This window comes from Siphateles boraxobius, unplaced genomic scaffold, assembly GCF_051911475.1.
Source record: "Siphateles boraxobius isolate OS27281-9 unplaced genomic scaffold, OSU_SipBor_1 6, whole genome shotgun sequence".
In the NCBI taxonomy this organism is placed as follows: domain Eukaryota; kingdom Metazoa; phylum Chordata; class Actinopteri; order Cypriniformes; family Leuciscidae; genus Siphateles; species Siphateles boraxobius.
The window spans coordinates 28,935,009-28,948,219 of NW_027509186.1; the positions used below are offsets into that span (position 1 = coordinate 28,935,009).

A 13,211-nucleotide genomic window follows, 5' to 3' on the forward strand; every position below is an offset into this window, starting at 1 on the left:
GTGGTGGAGCTAGCTGAAGAAAATCCATTCCCCCGATATATTTTCTGCTGAGGCAGGTACAATGACCTTTACCGTTCCGATAGGTCACCCCTGGGCATGTGACGTGCTTGTGCATTGATTGCTAAAACTCTGGCCCCTCTATTGTAAAACCCATCCAAGTGTGAATTAGTTGAGATCAATGAGGTACGTGGATAAGCCTCTTGTCATCTCATTATGTGCTTGGCCGTTCCTTTTAACTAATAATTACCAAAGAACTTTCACCAGCATTTGGGAAACTATCCAAGTCTTCACAAAAAAAATGTTTGCTTAATTAATAGGATAATGAGCTGTTTGACACCTCAGTTTGGGTATAGTTTTTAGTGACAAATATACTTATTGTGCTGAATGAATGTGTGTGTTTTTTGTGTCCAGGTGCCTACGGAGTGAGAGAGGAGCCCCAGTTTGTGACGGCCCGTGCAGGAGAGAGCGTTGTTTTGGGATGTGACGTGAGCCACCCCCTAAACGGTCAGCAGACTCCCTATGTGGTGGAGTGGTTCAAATTCGGTGTGCCTATTCCCTTCTTCATCAACTTCCGTTTCTATCCTCCTCATGTGGACCCTGAGTACGCCGGTAAGCACAAGCATTTTTGTAAAGTCCAGTGTTTAATACTGGTTAATTACTATGTACACAATTAATTCTGTCATCTGAGTGTATACTGTGCTTCCAATAGTAAATGATACTCTTAAGTGTTGTTATTGGTAACTAAAAAATAGTTTTCGATAAGGCTGAAATTTTTTTTAATAAAATGTAAATATTATTAACCTAAACTTAAAAAAAATAAATTAGAAATGGTGCCCTGGCAACTAACTGAAATAAAAAATTACTAAAGGTAAAACTGAAATAAAAATAAATACTGTATATATATATATATATATATATATATATATATATATATATATATATATATATATATATATATATATATATATATATATATATATATATATATATATATATATATATATATATATATATATATATATATATATATATATATATATATAACGTGGTTGTATTATCCTATTTCCTGAATTTTTCTTGCCTGTTGGATTTACTGGATTAAAAACTGATTGTCTTTGTGTGCTTTGTACAGCCACCCGTGACAAATATTATATAAATAAAGTTAAAATAACATTGGTCTGAGACAACTTGTGAAAATATTTCTGTTGTGCAGTAAAAAAATAAAAAAAAATCCAGTACAAATTATATTATCAGCATCACGATTTGAATCAAAAGATTAAGAATTAAGATTCATTTCAGGTTATTTTCAGGTTGAAATAGATTTTCCATGTGTTTTCAGACTTGTGGACCTTCTATGCAGCCAGTAATTTCAATTTAATAGTACATTTTAGGTGCACCAGCATCAAAACCACCATGAACCTGTATAAACCAGTCTGAACCAGGATGAAAATTCAAGGTGGCCTTTGCATTAGGGATAGTATGTGAATTGGGACTTAGGTTTGATTAAATATACTTGCTCGCGATGGCTTTAAAAGAAGGTGTTAACTGAAAACAAACCATTAAAAGTTCTAGTCACACCATAAGTGAAGCCAAAATAGTTGAATCTGATCTAATGTGCTGATTTTGTGTGAGGTTGAGTGAAAGCACAGTTTTTCTATGTTTACTACTTAACGTGAAAACAAGCCTTTTGTCCGACCCAGAGAAAAAGAGAGTGTGAGCAGCACTTGACATGGATTGCGAACGCTTTACTACTGGCTGCCTGCTAGCATGGCACTCATTCACTTTCAAGGTGCATTACAGAACCTTAATTACCGCAGATCTGCTGCTGGCCTTCTGGGTGAAAAATCACCTATTGTCAGCACTTCTCAAAGCACACACTCTCCGCGACACTGGGCACAGAGGTGCGTGAGACATTTCTGTGATTGTTTGAGATTATTGGATCACTTAACTGCGATGTCACACCCTATTAAATTGGAAACTTCGGTTGCTTTCTACATTAAGAAAGCTCTGTTTTAAAACATATTTAATGGCCTGCATAGGCAGCTACCTTCTAAGGGAGCATCCTAACTTCACTGGAATCTCATTAGTTTAATGATTTGGAACGCTGGTTATGGACAGCTACACAAAACGCTCCTCATACTAGCGCACGGGAGACTCAAGTTGCTACGATGTGATGATACTCTGTAATTAGCATTAAAATATTTAGTAAAGTAAAACTTTACTTAAAATAAATTCGAATATTAAGTAAAGTAGCCATCATGTTAAACTGCATATTTAAACATATCATAGTTCACATAATTGTTTCTCCGAAAAACAATGCTACAGACAGTTCTACTTTAAAATATTCCGTGTGTGAATGTCTGTTTTTTTTTGGTCTGTATAATCAAACCTATTTGGCAGAAAACACAGCGTATTGCAGCCATAGAAGCCAGCAAACGAACTGGTTCAGAGATCGCAGATTGTACCCGACCTAAAAAGCCTTGCCATCCATCCAAAAAGCTCTATGACCAGAGGGATATTAAAATGTGGTTAAATGAACTGATCAATTGGAAGGCTTGTCGCCTTCCATTGTTATTTGCACTCGTTCATGTTGTGTGTCCTCAATCTGGCAACCCGCGTGAGTGTCGAGTCTGAGAAGGAAGGGGTGGGGGAAAGAACCCTCTCCAGTATTTTAAATTTAGACTTCAGTGCCCATTTCAACAGCTGGCTGTCAATAAGTACTTACTGCATCTTTAAAATATATAGATTTGATGTGTTTTATTCACTTATCTGTATAATGACTGGATTGCTCATTGAGTTCTAAACTGACGGTGTCATGACAAATCGGGTCCCCCTGCAAAATCGGGTCTCCCCAAACTGTCAGTTAATGATTATCCTATCCAATTTGAGCCAATGGGATTGTAGGTACATAGGTTGTACACTCGTTATTGCGGTGTATTGAGGGATTGAATAAGTGCACTAGTTTCGGACACCACTACAAATGGCTGTCCCCTCAAATAATGCCCTTTTTGAGGGTATAGGGGGCGATTTTCGGACTCCTAATGGGGGTTATGCGCAACTAACTTTCTCATTCTGTAAAACAGGTCTTTTGTATGTGCTTCGTTAAATATATTCGTTAATATTTATTCGGTAATATAAATCTTTACTCAAGATACCTTCAAAGGAGTGAGCAACCGATGTCCATCGCTTATGCAAATTGATATCTAAAAGTTTTTTATTTTTCTTCTTCTCAATAACATTTAGATATTTGAATCGAATAAAACGGAAACAATAAAAATAACTAGCTAAGTTAGCTGATTGCCTTATAAGTCCATAGATATCACCAGTTCGTACAGCCATTAACACTTTTTCTGACAAGTGGATAAAACAAGTCCTATTTTCCTTTTTGTTCATGTGACGTTCGCCTATTAGCTGGTTGAAGTGTGTTTGATCAAGGTTGGGGCTGAACTATGCAGGAAAGTAGATCTCCAGGATTGGGCAACCCTGTTTTAAACCCTCTCTATATCCCTCTCTATGAATGAGAAGTCAATGCTCAAAAAGATGCCCCAAAAGAACTAATTTGTAATTCACATCTTTATATTACAATTTCTCATAAATCCTTCCCACCCATAAAATAAATAATTGATTTTTGTAAGGGAGAGGAAGGGGGAAGTGAATTAACTATCCTTCCACTATTTGGTTGTGGCCTCATTCCATTTTAAATTAGATGAGATCTAATGTTCAGTTCCACCGTATATTATTGTCTCCTGTGGGTACTATAGAGTCGCCATGGCAGCTCATTTCGTATTGTTCCTCTACGCCACAAGGCTTTAGTTTCACAGTTTGGCTGGACCCGCAAACAATTACCACTGAACTCCAAAAGGCTATTACTGTAACTCACAATGCAATTTTCTGCTGCAGAAATTCCCAAACTCTCTCCCTGCTGGCTACTGCCAGAGCTCCGGGTCTGATTCCTCAACCAATTTACCGTATTAGAGTCCTCATTGTCTTGCAGACGGACAATCTATGCAGCAATCATTGCAGCAGTTTAGATGTGATTTACACAGGCTCTCCTAAAGTGATTCTTAGCTAGAGGCAGATTGAATTCATTCAGGACGGGCCTGTTTACGGGCCCCTAAAACGCAGTGCACTCATCGCTGGCAAGAGGCCTGCAGGAAGATTTTGGTAATTAAGCGCCTAACAAGTTTGCTTAATGAACACCCCTGTGCGCTCTGAGCATAGAGTGAAATTTATAAAATGGGATCTCCTGAGGTGAGCTTGTATATGTATCTTAAATAGAAGGTATGCATTGGTATCACTTACCCGAAAGAACGCCCCCTCAGCCTAACAAAACATCCTGCTACATGACTGGCTTTAGTAGGGGAATTTGCATTTATGGGAGTAAAACAAACAATTATCTTCTTAAATTAAAGGCAATTGGACTCGACAGTGTTCCTTACAACTCACCAAAGACCCAGTTGTTCATGGACATTGACGTGTGGCCAGGAATCGGGTTTTATGTATCTGATTTCGACGCCAGGGAAAAAAATAAAGCAAAGCCTGTGAATGCTTTATCTGCTAGACAACCAATAAATACAATATAGGTAGATCTAAAACATAGGTAGATCTAAAATCATGATCATTGTTTTATATATTGTCATATCGCCCAGACCTAAAACTTGTTAGGCATTATAGAAATAACATTATGACTTTCTGTGAAGCTGCCTGGAAACAATCTATCTATCTAAACTTGCTTTGTAAAGAAAAAATAGGTTTGTCTAACACTATCTAACCATCCCTCTTTGTAGAACACAAGGATCATCATAATGGATGTTTTTTAATAAATGCTGACAAAAAAAACTTTACAGTTACATGGAATATAGGATGGTTGTCAATACAATATTTGACCTAGTGTATGATTTGACTACAAAATTCAACATATCTCCAAATCCACGTTTCTCTGCCTGGATTTGTACTGGTCGTTCCCATTTTAGATGTTTTTTGTGAGTTTTTGCTGCATTCAAGCCTAAAACCAATGCTGCCACTAAGATTTTTTTTCAGCATCTTTAAAAGAGATTGTCTTATATTAGGGAGATGAGAGGGTCTGTATTTCTTACCATTGGAGAAAGCGTAACGGCTAACTTGGATCGCTGTGACGTCAGTGCATAATATTTATAATTAAATTAATCATTTTGTCTTTATTCATTAAAGTGCATAATATCAGCGTCATATCATATGCATACATGCGGTTATAATAGTCATTACAATTCAAGTCTTATCATAACCGGTAAAACCTGAAAGCCAAAGAAAAAAAAAACATCGGTATTTTTTTACTTTAGACAATATACAATATCACTCAGTGTTACTATTAAATACTATGTCAATGCCGTAAATGAGTCCTGCCTGTCGCGACATTACCTTCTCTGCCTTCCCTTATAAAATAACCTTTTTAACACAGTAAAATCTACATATCGTTCACAACAAATGTATTGTTTATCTTAAAACATGTTGAAGATTAGCGAACAGGCTATTTAAATGATCAGGTGTTTCCTCACAAAAGCGGTTTATTCAGTGTAGTGAAGCCTCCTCTCCATTGAGATCCATTCATAAAAAACAGCCTCTGCTCTCCTTTCCTGCGTCCCAGCATTAGCATTATCCGTTACACTTTTTTTGCTAAAGGTTGCAGGCTTGTCTTCTAATGGCTTTGTCATTAATCCAGTCTTCAGTGTCACATGATCCTTCAGAAATAATTCAAATATGCGTATATGCTGCTCAAGAAACATTTCTTATTATTTTCAATGTTGAAAACAGTTGGGGTGCTTAATATTTTTGTGGAAACCATGCTATATAATTGTTTATGTTTTAGGAATGCTAATACTTTTATTATTGTTAAGATAATGCTAAATTCTAATTATTCAGTATAAAAAAATTTATGAAAAGAAACACATTTCTGGTTTAGTGTTAATGAAGGGGTGCATTAATATTAGGCTACATGTGCTATGCTAAAAAACTAAAAGATAGCTAAAAACCAAAGATGGTTGAAATAGCTAAAATTGCTTTAAATGTAGCGGCAGCAGCAGTTATGTGCTCTATTTTATATTGGGGTTCCCAAATTTCCATATGCGAACACAGATCCATTTGTGAGGATAAAAGTTTATGTATGTGGCCTGAACAACCGTCAGATGAGTCTATATAACTATCGAAGAGTTATCTGATCAGTAGAGAGCATATGAAGTTTAAGTAGACTTGCATAGAACACTGCATTTACGTCTATAGTGAGAAAGATAATGCATGCCTTCTAGGAAAGGAAGGCCTTTTATTTGCTATTACATTCAGTGTGAAGATGCTCCCTAACTTCCGATCCCATCAGTGCTTTATCACTCTACACGAAAATAGCTGTGATTTTGAAGGCCTTATTTTTTTTATGGCAAGACCGCAGCCTCCTCTGCTCCATGCCGAATTGATTTTCTGCTCTGGAAACCTGCTGTCTCCTCTCTCAGGTGCAGCTGCGATCCCAGGGCTATGATATCTACTGCTCAGTACACAGCAGTATGAAGTATGAAGGCCAGCCGGAAACGTAAATATGTGAGTCTGAGACACTCAGGCAATATCGGCCTAGTGAACAGTGCCCTGAACTTTCAAAAACATGAAATCCCTGCTAAAGTTCTCAAATAGACAAATGAGAGATTTTATCTCCCTATTGGAAAGCTCTGTAATGGCTTAGTTCAGTCAGAGAGATGCTTGACTGCCTATATTTCTCTCACTTTCCGTGGCTATTTGTATTGTCAGTGTTGCTAAGCCTCTTAGTACAGAAAGTGTAACACTCAGATGTGAGCTGTGATACTTTGTTCTTTAAAGTAATTTAAGTAATTTAAGTTTTAATTTAAGTTAATTTAAGTTTTAAGTTATTTAAAGTACATTACACTTTTCATTTGAGGGGCTGAAATCAAGCAAATATCGCTTTACTAGTAATGTTATACATTGCTCCACATGTTGGCTTGCTGCTTATAATAATTTTGTGAATAGCAAAACAGCTATTAGTGAAACCTTGAAAATACTACATAAAGTTGCTATATGATGTGACTTTAAGCTAGCTTTATAGCTTTCATAGAGTTACAATTTTTTATATTAAGCTCAACGTTTTTTCTTTTTACATGCTGTAGTGATTAACTGTAAACACAATGGCAGTACTGGGCTGTATTTCATGGAGATAACATATAATCTCCACCAAACAATATTACTCAGACAGCTAATTAAAACCATAGACTGTAAAAGATTAAAACATAAATTTCCTGTTTCAGCAGTGTGTGCAGAATGCATTGACAGCAGAGTAAGAAGCGTTTTAAAAAAGACAGACTATAGACCTTGAAATTCATTTACGTTGTTTGTTAACGTCAGTGCATTTGTTAAATTGTCATTAACTGGTGCCGGTCTGTTATGTCAGGTTTTTTCAGATGCAACATGCTTCACGTTATTACGAGTGCGACACATTACAAAGGGCTTTTTCATGCAACACAAGAATGAATGTCGGTGTAAAATGTTCATAAAACCATTTAACTTTGAATTGAAAACAGTAGTTTATGCAAAAATTTGTTTTATGAACAGTTTACCCTGAAATTCTCCTCATGCTTTAATAAATGAGGCTTTTTGTTGATGCTGCTTTTTATTTTTGATTTTGAAAGACTTTAGGACTTATTCACAACATGTAAGGGTTATTTTAGTTAAATGAAACTAGAACTAAAACCAATATTTTTTTTTAAATAATTAATAAAACGATTAAAATAAAAATGTTGTAAACACTGCATTCATGACAAAGAACTGCACAGGTGCTGATATCATAACAATCTATCAATAAATGCACACACCTTGTCCTCTGTTTCTAACGTTGGCGCTGCGGATTGAAGAACACGCAGACACGCAGACAAAAAGACGGGGAGGAGCCGAAGCCTGCTGTCTTTTTTACGATTTTTACGAGATTTAGGCTATCATGAATTTTTGTACAGTTTATTTAGGGCTGAGGCCCACCTAAAAAGGGCCTTATGACGCCCCTGAGTATTTAGTTTTTAGCAATATTTTGAATAATTTTATTCAACAATAATAATACTGTTCCGTAATCAAAAAAAAAAAAAAATTGTGAAAAAAGTCTATTTTTTACCTAAAAGCTCTCCTCCTCTGTTCCTGTGCGCTTTCAGGTAGAACCAGCCTGCATGGCAAAGCGTCTCTGCAGATCGACCAGGTGCGCTCAGAAGACCAGGGCTGGTATGAGTGCAGGGTCCTCATGCTGGAACAACAATATGACACCTTCCATAACGGCAGCTGGGTTCACCTCACAGTCAACGGTGAGACATCTATCTATCTATCTATCTATCTATCTATCTATCTATCTATCTATCTATCTATCTATCTATCTATCTATCTATCTATCTATCTATCTATCTATCTATCTATCTATCTATCTATCTATCTATCTATCTATCTATCTATCTGTCTGTCTGTCTGTCTGTCTGTCTGTCTGTCTGTTTGTCTGTCTGTAAATAAATAAATAAATCAGTAGATAGATAGATAGATAGATAGATAGATAGATAGATAGATCTCTCTCAGTGTGCTCTCTTCCCCTCCTCCTCGCTTATAATGGATGTCTGTTTTTGGGGGTGGAGTAGGACTAATTGTGGCTTGATTTCATATTCATTTCTAATATCAGCAGTAAATCAGATCTGTGAGGAGTGGAGGAGGATGTGACTGTCTCTTTCCACTCATGACTGCATGCTGCTGTGAGTAATACGTGTGGTAGACCCAACAAATACAGCCTTTATGCTCAAGCTGCAGAAATGAGCAATGTAATCCCTTGTGATTTCGATCTTGGTCTGTTGCCCTTGTTTCCATTAGAAAATGTTATTGCCATCCTCTTTGTTAGAGACGACATTTTGTTCTTCTCGTACATTGGACAATAATGGGCCATGATTTGATTTTTGGTTAGTATGTTACTGTGTCTATCAAACTATTACATACGAAATCAAAATGAGAGTGCCATTTAATCCATGTCTGTAATCTTTAAGGTCATCCATATACTAGTTTATTCCTACAAGTTGACAAAATATTTACGTAAAATGGTCTTCCACCAAAAATGGATGAGAAATATTGATGACTCATCATGCAGATTTTTGTCCAATCAAATTCTCTCCAGAATACATACAGTAGGCTATGTCCTGCACCCAATCCCACCTGCAACAGTCAAGTAGCAAATTGTAGTTCATGGCTGTGATTATCAAAAGCCTTTGTTTTGCTATTTTGATAAAAAGCTATTTACAAATGAAAGGGACTATCAATCGATATGTCCCTCCAAAACTTCCCGTTTCATTAGGAAGACAGGACAAAACTGTGCTTGTCGAGCGATTTCATAAGAGTGTTTAAAATACAGTAATAAAGGAAAGCTTACACTCAATATTATGAGCCTTTGAGCCCTGTGTCTAATAAACAGAGTAATACTTCACCAGGCACCACCATAATTTCTATTACTTTAATGGAGATGTCTTCCATGGTGCAAACTACAGAGGCAAATTTGGGGTAGCTCAAGGCTTTAGTCATGTCATGTTCCTCTCTCTCATTCTGTTTGAACATCACATTTTGCCTGATTTATTATTTATGGGCATGGTTCAGCATCGCTGGAAATATATTATCTCCTCCATGATGAGTGTTTGCATTTTATTAGATGATGAATTTAATACGATCCATTAAAACAATATGTAAACTATCATGATTCACAGCTCAGTAATCATTGCCTGGGGGTCAATATCCAAAAGGCCCTCGGTCGCATATTAATAGTATCACAACGCCGCTGTAGGCTTAAATCAAGTGCTGACATGGCAGATTAATTCCAATACTGGAGCCTTTTGTATTTAGCTGCACTGCATACTGATTCTTACTGTACATAATTTTACATGTATGAGCTGCAGGGGCAGAAGGTGTCATTAAAGAAACACGGTCTCTTCTCATGTTGGTGAGAAATCGTTAGGGTTTGCCGTGTTGATATGTTGGTGATAAGCAACTTTGTTGGCCCTTTATAGTGTACTTATTGAATTACATCCCCAAGTGAGATATGCGCGTTCAGTGGACAGCAGCAGAGAGGAAGTGATGAAAGTGTGCAGTCAATGACGTGGTCATCTGATTTAAGTTGCACATGAGGGATTGAGTAAATACGGTGCATTTTAACTTGCATTATTGTTGGCATTTTAGTTTTAATTTGTTTTGTTTGCTAAACTTTTCCATAGACCTTGCAGCACTCTTTTGCATCCCTAACATGTTTTTACTTTGCAAGGAATATTTATACCTGACCAATAAGTCATTTCCTTTAGTACTGTTTGAGGTAAACCAAGTGTATCTACAATGAAAAATAATAGAAGTTACGAGTAGAGTAGTGCTAGCTGTTTTCACTGTTACATAGTATGAGCACTATGGCTATGAGCACTTCCCTAGTGAAAAATAAATGGACTAAAATGTATTTGAAATACATGTATTTTATGCTAAGTATAATACATTTACATATTATTTTACTTAATATAAATACCCTACAATTGTACTTTTGGTATACTAAACTGATATACTTATAGTCTGCTAAATTGGAACAACTAATTTTGTACTTAATGCACTTTAGTATCCGGAAGTAGTGCTGAGGTCCAACTAAAGATATAATTATATTTGATTGTGCTAAAATGAAACTATTGCAAGTATACTTTAGGTACACTTTAAATATCTTGCATTTACAGACTGATATTATACAGCGATCATAATGTCCTTACTAATAGTAATTTTAAAAAACATTTTAGGCTGTATTCAGAAATGTGAATTGTGCAATAAAGAAGAAGGCCTATTCAAAATAAAGTTTAATTATAATGTATCAGTAAGTCTCAAGCAATATGCCAGTAAATATGTAAATGAATTTGTTGTGTACTTAGTATGAAATAAATTCATTTTGATATAGGTTTTTTTCGATAGGCATGCAGTGATACAGTTTGCTTATTTGTATCTCAGTTGATTTTCATTGTGAAATGAAGCAGCACCTGATATTTATTTGTCTGCTGTCAGACATTGAGGTGTCATCCACAGGAACAGTGTAATTAGTCCTGTCAGCTCTCTGTAAGTGCATGCTATTTGTATATTTAACATATGCTTGTGAGGTGAGACTCATGCATATTCCAAACCTCAAACAATGACACCAGCAAGGGTAACTGTCTGCTGCGCCTCGCGTCCATGTTAAAAGTCCACAGCCGTTCACTTGCAGAAATCACTGTGACTTATTTGGAAAGTGCACACAGTGGCTGTTTCTCCAATTCAGAGCTGCGGTGGGAGAGCGAGCGAGCGAGAGGCGCAAGCGAAGGGTGTATTATTGCATGCGGGTTGCGTGTTTGTGTATGTGTGTGTTTTTGGCCCAGGGTGAATGAGTTCAGTGTCTGCCTCATCTTTTTTCAGCCGGAGAAATGTCACCTGTGCAGCTGTGGCAGGCGGCGCTAGTGTGAACATCTGTGAGGGTTTATTTCATGGCTTCCTATTTCCTCTCTACTGCCGCAGCGGCCATTCATGCCCTCCCTCGTTTGCATTCATGGTCAGTTCGCCGGTTCACTCAGTCACGTCCCCTCACACACACTCTCCTGGCTCTGCTCTCCGAAATGTCGATATCAGTGATTGCGGCGTGTAGATGGTGTGTGGTTTTTATATGTCGTCAGGGCATTTTACAATAAGGTTCGTATAATAGCCTTTTGGCTAAATGGCTCATGGTTGGATTTTCAAGTAATGCAGCTTTGAATCTAAACGACATAATGCCTGCTTGAAATTCACTACATTTGCTTTGATTGACCTGAGGCCATGGCAGAGTCTTTGACTGAAATGAAAAAAGTTAGAGGCAGATATTGCTCCTCCCAATAGATTTTGCCATGAGGTTCTTATGAGATGTAACCATTTTATGACTTTTAATAAGCATGCATTGTCATGCCTTTGAAGATGATCCTCTCAGGAGTAGTCCATTAGCTGATGTGGTTAGTTTGAGATGAAATGCTTTATGTGCATTTATTATGTGGATAGGCTACTTCAAAGTTTTAAGTGGGACGTAATAAGAAAATAACTCTAAAATCAGTTTAATAATCACAAACCTTTTGCTTGCTCTTGTGGTTTGGTATGCCTTTTCCACCAAAATGGTGTGGGCCTGAATTTTTGCTGATTGAACGATAACGATAGCTTCTTAACTTGTAAAGATGCAAACAATATAGTTTTCAATTCTCACACACACATGTAATATTTGTAAATAAAATATTTTGTATTTGTTTTATTTTATTTGTTTATACAACGACGTAACTCGCTGCTTAACTACCATAGTACGTTGCATCGTTGAAGAAATCAACTAGCTAGTCACGACTGTTTCCCGAAACCATATTGTCGCAAAATTGGTCGTTCAACCACTTTGGTTAATAATGTCACGCAGGTGGTGTAGTAACTTCTTTTAATGAATCTGTTGAGATCGAATTAATGCTAGATGTTTTGCTATAAATTACGGACATGGCATCTGAGGACTATTTCTAATTTTTCTCAGATATTTTGCTCTATTTACAGATTCCATAATAGGCTTGTTCTTACGTGGTTGAGCACGTTCGCACAATACCGTAGTCGCTTGTGTGCTTCTTGAGACCAGGGGAGTGAGGTTTACATGCACAGCACTTACTGGCTTACGTCTGTTACACAATGTAGTTATGTTCTGAAAATATAGTTTTGTTTTGCACATAGCTTTGTTTAGCACAATATGAGTTTTGTTTTGTGCAGCCTAGTTTTTTCCCCAGTTACTGTTCATCACTTATTTGTCACATTATTATTTTTGGAAAGGACAGCATATTATAATCAATACTTAGCATTTAATGTGCATTTAAGTAGTTGCATCACAGGTATGAACACTTTTTCACACTCATCCTCTGCATAAGCTTATCTTAAAAGTTTTGTATGAAACACTGGTGTTCATTGGTATTCCGACTGCCCATCTTGTCCAAAAGCGTCTTTGTTGGAGCAGGTGCTGTCTGGCCTCACAAGGGCAGAAAAGCCTGACAGCACTGGTTTCCTGTAGCCGGCGATATTAGCATCCACTTGTGTATGGATCCTGTGTGGACAGTGGCGGTTCTTCCTGCCAGGACGGGTGAGAGGGTGGCCGGCTGCCCGCGTGTACCCAGCAGGTGTCAGCCAGGCAGATGTACCCG

General features: G+C 37.1%; 1 protein-coding gene across 9 annotated transcripts in view; it reads left to right on the forward strand.

Moving 5' to 3' along the window:
* igsf9ba (immunoglobulin superfamily, member 9Ba) overlaps window positions 1-13,211 on the forward strand; it is a 70,229-nt gene that overhangs the window by 13,677 nt on the left and 43,341 nt on the right. For all 9 annotated transcript variants that reach the window (XR_013195972.1, XR_013195973.1, XR_013195974.1 and 6 more), the window contains exons 2-3: window positions 412-609; window positions 8,172-8,318. Coding sequence is in view for 5 of the 9 variants with exons in the window: in XM_077208670.1 (XP_077064785.1) it covers window positions 412-609; window positions 8,172-8,318 (345 nt within the window). In the remaining 4 variants the exon portion in view is untranslated. The remainder of the gene's footprint in view (window positions 1-411; window positions 610-8,171; window positions 8,319-13,211) is intronic.